Source organism: Festucalex cinctus, chromosome 1 (assembly GCF_051991245.1).
Source record: "Festucalex cinctus isolate MCC-2025b chromosome 1, RoL_Fcin_1.0, whole genome shotgun sequence".
Classification (NCBI taxonomy): domain Eukaryota; kingdom Metazoa; phylum Chordata; class Actinopteri; order Syngnathiformes; family Syngnathidae; genus Festucalex; species Festucalex cinctus.
Window position 1 is genome coordinate 13783535 of NC_135411.1, and position 15201 is coordinate 13798735.

At 38.6% G+C, this 15201-nt stretch overlaps 1 protein-coding gene across 2 annotated transcripts in view; it reads right to left on the reverse strand.

The window, feature by feature from the left end:
* Positions 1–15201, reverse strand: part of clstn2a (calsyntenin 2a) — a 173142-nt gene that overhangs the window by 8553 nt on the left and 149388 nt on the right. For both annotated transcript variants that reach the window (XM_077518142.1, XM_077518143.1), the window contains exons 10-12: positions 13722–13884; positions 4964–5130; positions 3580–3728 (exon numbers count right to left, since the gene is read on the reverse strand). In XM_077518142.1, coding sequence (XP_077374268.1) covers positions 3580–3728; positions 4964–5130; positions 13722–13884 — 479 coding nt within the window. The remainder of the gene's footprint in view (positions 1–3579; positions 3729–4963; positions 5131–13721; positions 13885–15201) is intronic.

Sequence of the window (15201 nt, forward strand, 5' to 3'; positions counted from 1 at the left end):
ACTCAGTTTTTAACATCCTGTTAAGGCCTATAATTTGCAGCCAAACTTAGCCACTGACGCGAAGATGGACAAATATGGACTATACAGTTAGGATAAAACATGTTTGGATAGTGACAAAATTTTCCTGATTTGGCCTCTGCATACCACCACATTGGATTTAAACGGAAACAACTACAATGGAATTGAAGTGCAGACTTTAAGCTTTAATTCAAGAGGTTGAACAGAAATATATGATTAAGCATGTAGGAATTGTAGCTATTTTTATGCAAATGCTCCTTATTCCTGCGGCTCAAAAGTAGTTGGACACATAAACATAACCTAAGTAAAATGGTACTTTTCAATATTTTGTTGAGAATCCTTTGCAGGCAACAACTGCCTGAAGTGTGGAACCCATGGACATCGCCAAACGTTGGCTTTCCTCCTTTGTGGTGCTTTGCTCGGCTTTTACTGCAGCTGTCGTCACTTGTTGTATCTTTGAACGTTTTTCTGCCTTCAATTTTGCCGTGAGAAAGTGAAATGCATGCTCGATTTGTTCCAATTCTTCTCCAAACTTTCCTCTTCTAGTATCATTCTAGTACAGGTTGATCTGTCTCATCTGTCCAAAGAATGCTGTTCCAGACCTGGACTGACTTCTTCAGGTGTTTCTTGGCAAAGTCAATTCTGGCCTTTCTATTTTTGAGCCTGATTAATGGTTTGCGCCTTGTGGTGAATTTGCATTTACTCTCATGATGTTTTCTCTTTATGGTCGACTTACATATTGATACACCAACTTCTTGGAGATTGTTCTTCATTTGAATGGATGTTGTGAAGGGTTTTTCCTTCACCATGGAAAGGATTCTGTGATCATCCACCACTGTTGTCTTCCATGGATGTCCAAACCTTTTTGAGTTCATAAGCTCACCAGTGCATTTTGTTTCTCACAATGTACCAATCTGTTGATTTGGCCACTCTCAACATTTCTGCTCTCTCTTTGATGGTTTGGTTCTTTTTTGTCAGCCTCAGGATGGGCTGTTTCACCCCGATTGAGAGCTCCTTTGACAGCATGTTGTGTGTTCACAGCAACAGCTTCCAAATGCAAACGCCACACCGAGAATCAACTCCAGACCTTTTAACTGTGCATTTGATGACAATTTAATGAAGGAAGGGCCCATGTTTTTATTTTTTATTTTTTTTTGCAGCCTTTTGAGTCAATTGTCCAATTACTTTTGGTCCCCTGAAAAAGAGACAGCTATACTTTAAAGAGCTGTAATTCCTAAACCCTTGCTCCAATTTGGATGTCAATGCTCTCAAATTAAAGCAGAGAGTGCACTTTAATTCTAGATTGATTATATGATTGTATCCTGGATATGTTTTTGTCAACAACTAAGATAACAAAACCTGCGTAACTGTCCAAATATTTTTGGGCCTAACTGTAGGTAGTTTTACTTTCAGTTTTACTTGCTTGACGTAGCATACATCTCATCTCAGAGCAAAATACCCTGCCAAGTTCAGGAAAAAATGGCATGTAAAGCTGAGTCCATTTTGATCATTTTGTTCAACAGTTGTATTTTACACAAGAGGGATTCCATTCAAGTACACCATAAATTAAGAATGGCTTCCCACAATTTTGTAGACTGTGCTCTGACAATAAAATCTTCTCTACTTTGTTTACTGTGCACTTGTCAAGAAGATCACCAGTATGACAGACTTCAAAATGCGTCTGTCACAATGTTGCCGCTTCTATAAATTGTATTCCACACTCAAGTGTATTTCCAGCTTACTGAATCTGATTTCAGCCACAGCCTGTGAATGAACTGTGTAAATAAAATCGCACTATATAAAAAGTGAGGCAAACATTGCTCAGAGTTGACACTTTACCACACAGAATGAGACGTGTGAAAGTGAAGCAGCTTGTTGCTTGTTCAGAGGGCAGCTGAGCTGTGAACACGCATTTGAGAGGCGCAGCCAGCCACTCGTCACCACATTGTTCCTACGGCCGCGACACACAAACATAAACTTGGCCTCAGCGAGGGCCTAATCCACCGCCATCCTCTGCTGAGCTTGAAAAGCCCCATTATGCTTATAGCCCCCCGCAGGGACACAAACAACATATGCAAACTCCGTGCGCTGTCTTTGCGAGATATGCTATAGAGGACTCTGGCGTCTGCCTGTGTGATCGGATTGTTTATATTCACAAGCGGAAAGTAAAATAAATAAATGGAGAGTTTGCAAATCTGTGAGGGCTAAATTTGGAGTCACTTTACAGTATAAGGCTACAAACTAGATGCATTTACTGGTTTAGGACATTTACTGTACATCAGAGATAAAAAAAATAATAATTAAAAAATGACATTCATATGCAGGGTTCCCTCGCTATCCTCCTGACTACCCAGCAATTCAAATTTGTCCTCTGTAGTGGACCTTTTTAAACCTGAATATCTCCCACCATACAATTGAATTAACTCCTTTTGTGCTCTATAGAGGACATTCGGAGCTTTCCAATGATACCAGATGTGTAGGGGTGGGGCTTTGCTACCTTTGCACTTTTTAGGGAAGAGGAAAACTAAGTGTATAACACTTTTTATTGAACAAATTTAGGCTTCAAATGTTGTTAGCATGTTTTCTATAAGACTCTTCAGAACACATTAAAGTATTGTTTGAAATTTTTTAATTGTATTTGAGCCTAGCATTTAAGTTCTAAAAATATGTCCTCTGTAGTGGACACATCATAGCTTAAAAATAAAAACTTTTTTGTTTTTCAAAAATTTCTTTTGCAGTATTCCAGTTACTTCACAAAGATTTGGTACTATCAAAATAAAAATGATTGGACAATATATATATATTTTTTCCTGTTAGTCAGGCGGATATAACGTGGTTCACTTTTTGCAGCCTCGCTGTTTCGGATTTTTTTTTTTTTTTTTTAGTGCACTTTTGCGTGCATTTAAAAAAAATAATAGATGTATTTTATAAAATTATGATATATATATGTGATAGAATGTAAATGCATCAATGAGAAAAGTGTATAAACTGCATTGAGGGCTTTTAGAGCCTTAAAACATTTATAATAAATGTAACACATAAAGCTTATTAATTCGTGGATTTCATTTATTGTGGGTATTTTACCCAGCGGAAAACGAGTGAACACTGTATAAAAATGCCTAAATACTACTACTGACAGCCAATCAACCAAAAATAATATAGTAGTGACTTGAGATGAAATTAATACAAATGCAATTAATCCATTCCAGCCTTCTAAATTGTATCTCTCATTATTCTCATAACGCCCATCCTGTCTCTTGTCTACTAAAAACTTAACATGCTTCCCTTGACATTATGTAAAAAATATATAAACAAGGCAAAAAAAAAAAAAACTTTGGCAATATGAAGTGTTGTGGGAAAACTGCTCCCCTGCAAGTGGTCCCCGGACCTAAAAAATTTGACAACACCTGATTTATAAACCCCCATGAGGGGCTTCTTTCATAAGAAATATTTTGCACTGCCATGCCTGAACACGCTTATCGGACGCCTCGAGACAAGCCCAATAGAAAAACAGACATGTGTATTTCAAATGAATAAAAATAAAATAACAGAAGCACTCACAGTACGGTGGTGCTGATGTGGAGCCGTCGCAGACCCGGCGTTGGGAACTGGCGCGAGTTGATGTAGGACACTTTGGTCATGGCTGTGTTGATGCTGTCTAGATCTTCCCCTTCCACGACCAGCATTGACTGCGCAGGGTTAAAATGGAACTGGAAGAACAAAAAGACATTCAAGATTTACACCGTGCGGCATACAAATGCAACAAGGCCCATTCTGATTATATACTGAATACACGACTCACTTGTATGTCATATTGTTGAAGAGCAAATCGCAAAAAAACACAATAAGTAATTGACGTCCCTCAAAAAGGTTTCATTGCATATAGATGCCAAAAGGTGGCACCAAAGTGAGCCGATATGTTCACAGATCTTCGGCACAAAATTAGTGAATAGGTGAGATTTTCAGAAAATAACGGTGTGTTATTTTATTTAAAAACAAACATAATAACATAATAACTGCTCCCTACCTTAGCTTTGAGCCAACTTAATAAACTGTTAATGTGTGTTATTAAAAAAAAAAAAAATACACATTACAGGTCAAATTTCTTTCAAAAAAGACAAACAACACATTGTTTGAGAATATAATCCTGTCTTTTAAAACACTAAAATATATTTTCCATTATAAAAAACAACAACCATAACGTCACATCTTTCTTCCCTCATTAAACGTTTTCTCTAAAGTAATAGTATGTATTATTTAGCGACATCTAGTGGTGAATTAATAATCCCTTAATTAAAAAAAAACTTAATTTTATTAATGTGCAAAAAAATGTTCTGTCACATCAATGGACATTTAAAAAAAAATATAATCGTAGGTCTAGTGCTTCATTCTCGCAAGCTTTTGCGAGATTCTCCCGCTAGCCACTTGTTAGCCGCTCCAGCAAGTTCTTGCTCGCCACCTCTGCTAGCTCTTGCTCGCTCGCTCACTCCAAATAATAATTGGTAGTAATTGGTGGTAGGTTTGCAAAGTATGGTTTCTCAGAGGCACTGCAGTGCGCGTTGCATTCTATTAGTTCGCCACTAGAGGGCACTAAATAATACATACTATTGTTTTAATATTATGGCGTTATGTGGGGGAAATGCAACTTTTTTTTCCCTTATAAGGTTAGAACATTTTATCACATTGTATTCTCAGATTTGTTTATTGTTAAAAATGTTTTATATTGTAACATTATAAACATATACTTCTTTGCACTTATAAACTGTATTCCATGACAATTATAACTTCCTAATCTTCCATTATCTAGATATACAGTATACATGGTAATTATGTTAAATAATTCTTAATATACCAGGACGAACTACAACACTACTAGTACTCCTGTACAACAACTGTTACAATGTGTGTGGTGTATTCTAACCTTTTCCCCCCAATAACCACGTACCTTGATGTCCTTCGCCAGGCTTTCAAGGGAGTTAATATCGAGACCTTCTTTGCAGGCCTGCAAGCAGGAGATAACCTTCTGGGTTTCAATGCGGCCCGGGCGGATTGTCAGGCCCGACAAGCTGCCATGGAAATACTGGGTGAACCTCGGAGTCGCTACCTCGCCACCTAAACGGGAACGAGGGCGGCGAGCAGGGGAAAAGAATAGAGGAGATAAGCAAGATGAAGAGAAAGTCGAGAAGGGAGATAAGGGAGGTGGAAAATAAGAAGTGGGTCAATAAAGGACAATTGAAAAGGAACGGGGGAGTAGACGACAACATGGGTTTGGTCTGCTTCAATGGGAGAAGCTTCATAGACAATGTGTTCAACTGATGTGAGTAAAAAACAAAAACAGAGCGTGAGAGAGATGGCTAAATCTAAGTCCAAATAATTTAGATTTGTGTGCCTTCAATGTCGAACCACATTGTGCCAGGGAGCACTAAAGTCTACTGGATGTAGACGCAGTATCATTAAGAGCAAAAATGCAGAGAAAGTTTCCACTTCCCACAGAGCAGTAAGAAAACTGTTGCTATGCTATGCTAATTTCCATAAACCCATCTATAGTGCTTTGCATTGTACGTAAAATACGCAAGCATTTAGCTTGTAGACTTTCATTATTATTTCGATTGGTTGAAAATTTAAATATACACGGTTTAATTCTTTTATTTTTTTTTCTTTAACTCATTTGCTCCCAATAACATATAAATACGTTTTTTTTATGTTCTAAGTGTCCCAAAGACGTATTTATACTTTTTATTTTTTTTTATTTTTTTTATGCTAGAGCATACAGAAGACTTTGATGCAGCCTCTCAACTGCAAAGAACGGTTGCAGAAATGGTAGTTATTACACAAACGGCCAGCAGGTGGCAGCAGAGCAAAGGAGATCAACCAGGGCCATCTCGAAAAAAAAAGCTCAATTACTTACAATTTTAAATAGATTTGTGAAAACTGATGAAACTTAGCTCTCTTCTAATGCTAATTGCTGCAAAACGGAAACAGAAACATACTTTTTTTTCCTGATGAAAGTAGAGACTTTAGTCTTTCTTTTGATAGGTTCTGTGCTTGATTGCTTCTGTGAAAATGGCTGGGAGTGAATGAGTTAATGACTTTTTACGATAAACTAGGAGTGGCCGAGTGAGTGTAATGTTAACATTTAACCAGCAGATTTTCATTAGACTAAGTATGGTTTAGTTGACCACATTTTGCTGTACTATGCTAAGCTATGCTTAATTCCAAAAACACATCTACCGTGTTTCGGATTGTAGAATATGTTAGCAAGCATTAAGCTAGCAGACATTCACTTTTTTTGAGTGCCAGTGAGTGCCTACTTGTCTGTTCTACATAGATGTAGGAATAATTGGAAATAATAAATGATCATACATTTGCTGCAATGAAGAACTGCTTCTGCTTGCAATGAAGAATGCTTTGATCTGTTCCCACTCACATTCACATAGCCTGGCTCTTTGAATGACTCAAAAGCTGAAGAACCACAACATCTAACGCAGCAGAATGGTTCGAGCCAGTCTGCTGAGGCCGCCCATTTTCTGTTAAGAAATGATTGCAAACTTGACCACACATGTACTCAGCAATCTTCTACTCACGTGCACAACACATCGACAAACAAGTACACTGTGTTCCAACTGTGCCTTGCATTTGCATTTTTAGGGTTGGAACACCCATGTAACTAGGGGCGTGGAAAACCAAATAAATAGAGAGAGTGAGGAGAGGAATCTTCAGAGAGTGCAGGAGTGAATTGTATGAGTCAGTTCCTCTCCTCTCTCCTCGCAAGCCCTAAACTGAGTGTCTTCTCTCCTTTTTGTGTCGTGTTTAATAGATGTCAAACAGGTAACCCTGACAATAGACATAAAAAAAAGGAATGCGATTGAATCTACAAAATAATAATAATGCATGTACAAGTCTGTGTATGGGTGAAGAACATCATATAAACACGTTTCCTCATTAGAAAGTGGCAAAATGATTGAGGAGCAAAAAAACAGACAAGTAATGAAAATAATGTGTTGGTGTTGAGTGGTCGAACGTAAAAACCTTTCACACATCTTGGTTAAAGTAAGGAACTTTCACTCAACCAGACAGACATACTGCTTCAGCACCCCCAAAAATGGGCTAACTACAAATCTGCTGTGCAGTGTATTCGGATAACGCTCCATTTCCTTTCCTCAGTGATGTCATACGTTAAGCTCCCATTTCTTGACAGCTAGAAAATGCCGGCAAGCACAAAGGAATACTTTAAAGTTTTAATAAGTTTAAGTGTTGCTTTCTGTGTGCCGATGAGAAAGGTAAAACTATTTTTAAAAACGTACTTTTATGGGCTCACTCCATATCGCAGAACATCACCTATCGATGGTGGGTGTTGAAAATATCCACCAGATGAAGCAGAACTTGTGACGGTGCTTGAATTCATGTTGGACTAATCACGTAAATGTGATACGACAGGCTCCCAACATCTGGCACATCATCATATACGTTCTGGCGCTTCCTCTCGGGAATTTGTAGCACAAGTTTGACAGATGCAATGGATATTCATCCGACAATTTTCTGCAACTGTCACAGCAAGGAAATACATCTTTTTATAGCCAATAAACAGAAGCACAAACGTGCAACAAGGTGCCACTTTCGATGAGTATTCGTGTCACCATTCTTTGGACTCCTTTTATTTTCTGTGTTGCTCTTTAAATATTTATTCCATGCCAATGTTTGTCTCTTACATTTATGTATCAGCTGCCAGTGTGTGGATGCGTCACTTGTGTTAGCCTGTTACGTTTCCTCCTCAGCGGAAGTTCTCATTTTGATGTTTCGCCTCTTCTTTCTCAACTAAAAGCCGAACCGTTTCCTGCCCCAGGAGACAGCCTTTGAGTCATATTTCTTCCTTGTTGTGTTTTAAACCCACACACTTTTGTTGTAAAGTGAGCAGCGGGACATTTTTATTGCACATTTTACAGATGCTGCTGTCGTATTTGCAGTGTGGCGTGTAGGCCGATGGACCCAAATGAAGACGGAACTGGGAAATTTACGCTCACCTGTCACAATTAGTTTCACCTGGAAAACACAACTGCGCCACATTGAGATGTTTGTAATGTGTTGATTATGCAGTATGATGTAGTGCAGTTGGAAACCACAGTCATTAACAACCTGTTAAACTCAAGCTCAGAGTGCCAACAAAAACTAAACGTTTTTTGGATATAGTTCTGGTAATTAGAGGGGTCAAGTGGACCAAATTAGGACTTCAGTTTAACGATGGTACAAAAACGTGACAAGCATAAAATGAGTTAAATTGCATCATGTTCCATCTACAGCCAAATGACAGTTTTTCCCCCCCATCAATATTGATTATATATTTACCGTATTTTTTCGGATTATACGTCGCTCCGGATTATAAATTGAACCAGCCAAAAAATGCACAATTAAGAAGGAAAAAACATATATAATTCACACTGGAGTATAAGTCGCATTTTTGGGGGAAATTTATTTGGTAAAATCCAACACCAAAAACATACATGTCATCTTGAAAGGCAATTTAAAATAAAAATAAAAGAGAGAACAACAGGCTGAATAAGCATACGGTATACTAACGTTACATGACTGACATGCCTGGTAATGTCAGTAACGATGTAACATATTTTGTTATAGTTTGTATCGAGCAGTGACGGGAATCGGAGGCGGAGCCAAAGGCTGGCGTTTTATTGACATCAGCTTCTGAGGTCTTAACAGCAACTCCCCACTCAGCTAGAAGCTAACAGGCTAACTCCCCTTTTCCACATAACAAAACCTTCCCACCCGGAACTCTCCCTTCGTTCCAACGTTGCGTCACGGTGCGTCGGTGTTATTTGCGCATATGTAAATTAGGTAATTTGCATACATTTGACGCAAAATATGCCCACCCCAATGCAAATGAGACTCATTGATATGCAGCGTCTAATTCACTAACGCCATCGCAAATAGCCACACCGCGTTTGCGTGACGCAAATAACGTTTTTGGAAAGCATGCATTAACCTGACGCAACCTCGATTCCGGGATCATGACAGCAGTGCATGGCACGGTGCACATCACTTTGCTGATCACGCAGAGAGGAGAAAGCAAGAGAGAGAGAGAGTGAGGGGGAAATTTTCTTTGTAGGACACCCGGGCTGATCGGCAATGGCGGGGAGGCATTTTATGATCATTTCTTACGTGCCAGATGCATACTGTACGCCCATGCCAAAACCGATCGCACCAATAATTTGTACTTTATGAATGAATGACGCCCTTGTCGTCCTCTCTGCTCTGTACAGCTTAATGGCGCTATAAACACTTACTCTCTGTCCAATCTCGCTTTCTGATAATGTCATCTTTCTCGCAACTGTTACTACAACAACCATGTTCTTGGCGCACATCCATTGCCATGTGTGGTAAATCAGGTGCAAATTTGCTCCAAGCTGTCAGTTTTGTGGGCGTGTTTGCGCCGGTATATGATTAGAGCAATATCCTTAGGTAATAGGTGGGTAACTGGGCGCAGACTGCGGGTGCAGTTGTGGTGCAATATCTCGTGCTATTACCGGACGCAGCGCATTCTTAGTGAATATGCCCCAATGTATTTACCACATCGATCAACAGCTTTGAAGCAACCTTCTTTGAAGTCGGCCAAACTGCCACTGTGCTGTGCCGTGTTATTTTTTTTTCCAAAATACAGTCTTCCCTCGCTATAACGCGGTTCACTTTTCGCGGTCTCGCTGTATCGCTGATTTTTTTTTAAGTGCAATTTTGCATATTTTTTTTACAGTAATATACCCATTTTATAAAATTTATGAAGGTTTGAACATTGTCAATGTTTGAACAAGAGAGAAATGTGAGAACATGTAAATGCCTCAATGAGAAAAGTGTATAAATTGTGCGGTCGGGGATTTTAGAGCCTTAAAACATTTATAAGAATTGTAAAACATAAAGCTAACTACTTCGCGGATTTCATTTATTGCGGGTATTTTTCGGAACCTAACCCCAGCGGAAAACGAGGGAACACTGTACTCGTACAATATGGACTTGTTAGACTTTGCAAATCTTCTTGCCAAAATCATGCTAAAATCCTCTTTATGGGGGACTTTAATATTCATGTGTCCTGAAAAACCATAAAGTTGAGTTTTTGTTAAATAATTTTATTGAAAAAACAACCACAAAGTTGAGTTGAGCACTATTTATCCGCATTCGTCACTTCCTTTTCAACTCCGTGCGCCGATTCGCTAGCTAACAGCTAATCACAGTGATCAAATGCCCCAACGGCGATTCAACATGTCGAATTTGCAACAGTGGGTTGGTGTATCTCGGCCTTTACATGCCAATAAATTTCTCTCGCTGCTAGGCGGAGAACGGAGCGTGCGTGTCCGAGTCCATACACTTCATTATTGCGATGTTGACTGTGTATAAAAGGGTGTGCGGAGGGCAGTGCGTAGTGAAACGAGAGCCCGAAAGGCAATCTTGCTCACTAATGGCCTGCAAAGTTATCAGTTGCAGCTTAGTGAAGCTTAAGGCAGCTTCATTGGGATGTAATAGCTGGCAAAGTTGTGGCCCATTCACTCTGCCTAATCCTTCCTTCAGGGCTTCCTCTCGCAATCAGAGGTTCACACGGAGAAGAATCAGACAGAGAAGGCAAAAACATCGCACGAGATGACGATGATGAAAAGAAAATTGCAATCAAGCGCAAGCGGGGAAGAATTTCAAACGGCCAGCGAAATTTGGTCGGGGGAAGAGGATTTGTGAAGGTGCTGACGGAGGTTCGAGTTCGATTGAGCCGAACTGCAGCGCGGATCGCTGCTGTTGGTCTGACAACACACCAACTCCCAAAGCACAGTTTTATAATGAAGCGAGTCATCGTGCGGCGGCTGGAATTTGCTACGACGTGATCATTGCTGCCTCTTATTCCCCAGCAGCTGCATGCAGCCATTTCCTGTTGGGTACCCACTTTGCTCGTGCCTCGCAATTTCAAAAGAATTGCTCATAGCCCCGAGGCATACATCTTAATCTCTATTTATTTTTCTCTCCTACATTCTCTGCGCGCGAATGTGTACTTCAAACGTTGATTTTAATTCAATATCGCTTGGCAGTGGCTGATGCGGGATCTCAATGTTTGTCGGAAGGTTTCTGAATTTTGCAGGCTGTTCCTTTTGGCTTCCGAAATTAAATGTCGCATGTGCAAGTGTGCATAGTTGTGTATTGTTTATAGCAGATGGTACTTCAGAATCAAAAACATAAAATAAATCATTTTAATACATCAATCAATGCATCAACAAAAATGTACAGATCACTACAAATGTGATTTGAGTAGCCCCTTAATTAAAAAAAACAAAAACAAAAACAAAAACAACAACAACAACAAAAAACATACTAAAATAAATTAATTAATTAATAAATATCTCTATTTTTTTTAAGAAAAAAATCTTTTGAGTTTAAAAAAAAAAAAAAAAAAAAAAGATAAACATGCTATATACATTTCCATTTGACATAAAACATGCAGGGTAAAAATCTCAACCAAATAGTTGAAAAAAAAATATTTGAAAAAAAAAAGAAGACATGATTGAGTCTAGTTTTAAGTTATAATGGCCACCACTGGATGGCAGACATACATGGCTTAGTTGCGCTTCCACCAAGTCTTATACTGCAACATGAGTAGGACTAATAGTTGTTTTTTTTTTTGTTTTTTTTTTTAATGGATTTTGAATGATATGCACTAACATAATACCTGAATAACATTCAAATTTTGAGTGAGTCGATTTTTATGTAAAACTGTACAAAATGAGTTCTTGTGCTTAATTTTGGTTTGCCGTCCTTGAATTGGAACTTTTATGCAAGAGAACTATTTGCACTGGGGGAGAAAAAAAACAAACAGTTTGTGGTTTGTTTCAAACGTTTGTTGTTGGGTTAGAATAGTAGAACTTTTACTCATGCACTGAGAAATATATTATGCAAAATGAAATATATTACGAGCTCGTATTTTGCACATATGGACACATTTTGCCATATTTAAAAAGGCATGTTTGTCATACATCTGGTTAGGAATTGTGCCAGTGTTGTTGATGAAAAACTATGCAGCAGATGCCCAGTTAAGTTGCTCATTCCTGCTCTATATAGTAGCAAAGAATTGCTCTCTCTACTTTATTAAGCACATACTAACTAAAGCACCACATTTATGGCCATACCAATTTGTCGATTGTTCACACAAATATTATTACAATATTTCATAGTCTAATGGGCTGGGGTGACTGCTTCAACTTTTCCATATAATGCAAGATCATCTTTAATTATGTACAAAAATTGTTTACACCGTGTGTGGTACGTCCGCACACAGTTATTAATGGGAGATATTGTTTACATGCTGCCTCACTTAGCAACAGAGATCAACTGGACTCAGAAGTTCAAGTCTTTCATGTCTGTCGAGCAATACTGGAGCATATCGCTACTGTAGGATGTGAGGCAATTACAGTTGCTCCATTTTATTCCTTAGCGGGGGAAAAAAAACGAGGCGTCTTTTAGAGAGAGGCATTTATTTGCTCAAGTGAACGTACCCAGCATCTAATTGGGACACGGTGTCTATTATTAGATTAGGGGACACCGTTTGAGGAAATTATATCTTGCTTCAGCTTTTTGTGTGTAGTAATAATAATAATAATAATAATAATAATAATAATAACAACAATAACAACAATAAAAAGAGATCAAGACAAACTATAAAACTTCTTTCCACTGTTTGCAAATCAACTAAATTTTTAAAAAATCTTTTTTTTTTTGAGAGAGGAACTAAAAATGAACAACAGCAATCATGTGGTTGCATAAGTGTGCACACCCGCAAAACTAGGATGTAACATAAGCGCGATATTGAGAAATATCGTCGTCGTCATGTTCACGATATTTAAATGCAACACATCTGTTAAAAAAAAGTCGGGTTGATTTCCATTTGTGCAGTTCTAGCACCCTCTAGTGGGTATTTTATTTGTGCAATTTAATTTTCACAAGGCATGTTTTGGCCCTTCTATTTTTAAAATCTCCACTAATTGTCAGATGAAGGGGAACGTAATATGCCCGTGAAGCAAGTCAATGTGTGGAGGAACTCAATGTGTGCATGCATTCACAACATAACATAATAACAACATAATAATAATATAATAATAATAATAATAAAACCTATTAACATAACATTGATGTTATGTACAAAAGCACAATATTGTGCTTTTTTTTTTTAGTATGAGCTCATTTTTTTTTTTTTTTTTACAATATTGTGACCTTTTTTAAATATCGCGAACCTTCCCACAATATCGTGTTAATTATCCTATCGTGAGCTTCATATCGTGATAATATCGTATCGTGATGGTTGGATATCTTTACATCCCTACTTATAACATTTTCATAATAAACCAATCAGTTTCAAATTCATGTTATATGGGAATTAGCACACACGTCACCACCAAATGCCTATGATGAACCCCCCAAAAAAGTTCAGTTGTTCTAGTAGGCTTTTTTGCCTTCAAGCTGAGAGGTTTTGTGCTAACACTGTGTGCTATTTAGAACTGTTCATAACAGTTTTGGGCAATCTTCTAGCAAGAGGCAATTACGCGCGCACAAACACACACACACACACACACACACACACACACACACACACACACACACACACACACACACACACACACACACACACACACACACACACACACACACACACACACACACACACCAACCTTGCCAGCAGGCACCCACTGTGAGCTGCGTATCGATCTTGGAGGCATGGATTGGCCAGTCGTCTGTCACCAGGTAGGGTTCATAGGTCACTCCATCCACAAAGAGAGTCACAGCGGGGAACTCCACATTGATCACGTAATAGTGCCACTCTTTGTCACAGATCTGCGGATGGCAAACGAGAAGAAGAACGGATGAATCGGTCACTAGGCAACAAGACATTCCTTTTTTTGACATTACTGTATATGGCGCCAACAAAAGGGAAGGTAGTCACTCAAAAAAAGAGACAATTATGTCGGTTTGGGTAACTTTTGGTTTTGCAATTGAAGCGTACGGTGGAAATAGTGCAAATGCATTCTTGAGCGCTTCGTCAAACGACTGGTCTGATTTGTGGATCTGCTCATGGCTGCTGCTGACAGCTAATGGACTGTTCATTAAAATCATACAGGACACGCGGCGAGTGGCAATCCATAAAATGAGCGTGTCGCAAGTTTTTGATGGCTAATGGATTTGACAGTCCCCGGCTTGAAACGTGTCACTTCAATGGCTGCTGACGCGTTGCTTTGCGTCTGCATCTGAAATGAGGACCAGCCGAGTGGCGCAAGGATCACTCAGTTCAGTCAAGCGGATGCTACAAATTCTTACTGGATTTTTTTTTTTAACTGTAAAAAACTTGCAGTGACTTGGACCCTGTAGTGATAAGGGCTGGGTATTGCCGCAAACCTCACGATACGTATCACGATACAGGGGTCACGATACGAGACATATCGCGATACATGTATCCCAATACTTGATCTTCAAGGCGATATGTATCCCGATATATTACATTGATTTTCTTGCCTTTTATAATAACAGTCATATGTATATCTAAAGGATATGTTTGTTATGTTGGCTGACAAAAACATTTTTGTTAGCAGCCCTTGCATGCCTGCTCTAAATGTGTACACACTACAGAGCAGGGAGCAGTTTTCACAGAAACACCGGGAAAATTTATTAATAGGCATCTGCCTAATACAGCTCTAAAATATGCTTATTAGAAATATTTGGGGAAATAAAAACAGCATTTTTTTTTCATGTACACATTCTATTTTGTTTTTAAACAAAATATACGAAAATTGGTACATTAAGACATGTTGAGTATATAAGTAAATAAATGTTGATTTTCTTCCTTGCTTTCATTTATCTTAGCCAATCACTGGTGAGCTATTTTTGCATTAATTGAAGGAAATTAACTTCAAAGACGCTGCTGGTTTTTATTTTTTCGGTACAATGCAAGCTGCAAAGGCAAACGTTAACTGCCTATTTAAAGTTAACAAGCATTATCGATTCTGACGCCTGCGTATCGATATGTGTATTGTAATGAGGCCCGCAACGATATATTGCCGTATCGAATTTTTGAGCACACCCCTAGTAGTACTTTTCCAAGTATCTGTACTTGAGTATTTATTTATTATTCTGGCGATTGAAAACAGTAGTATACAG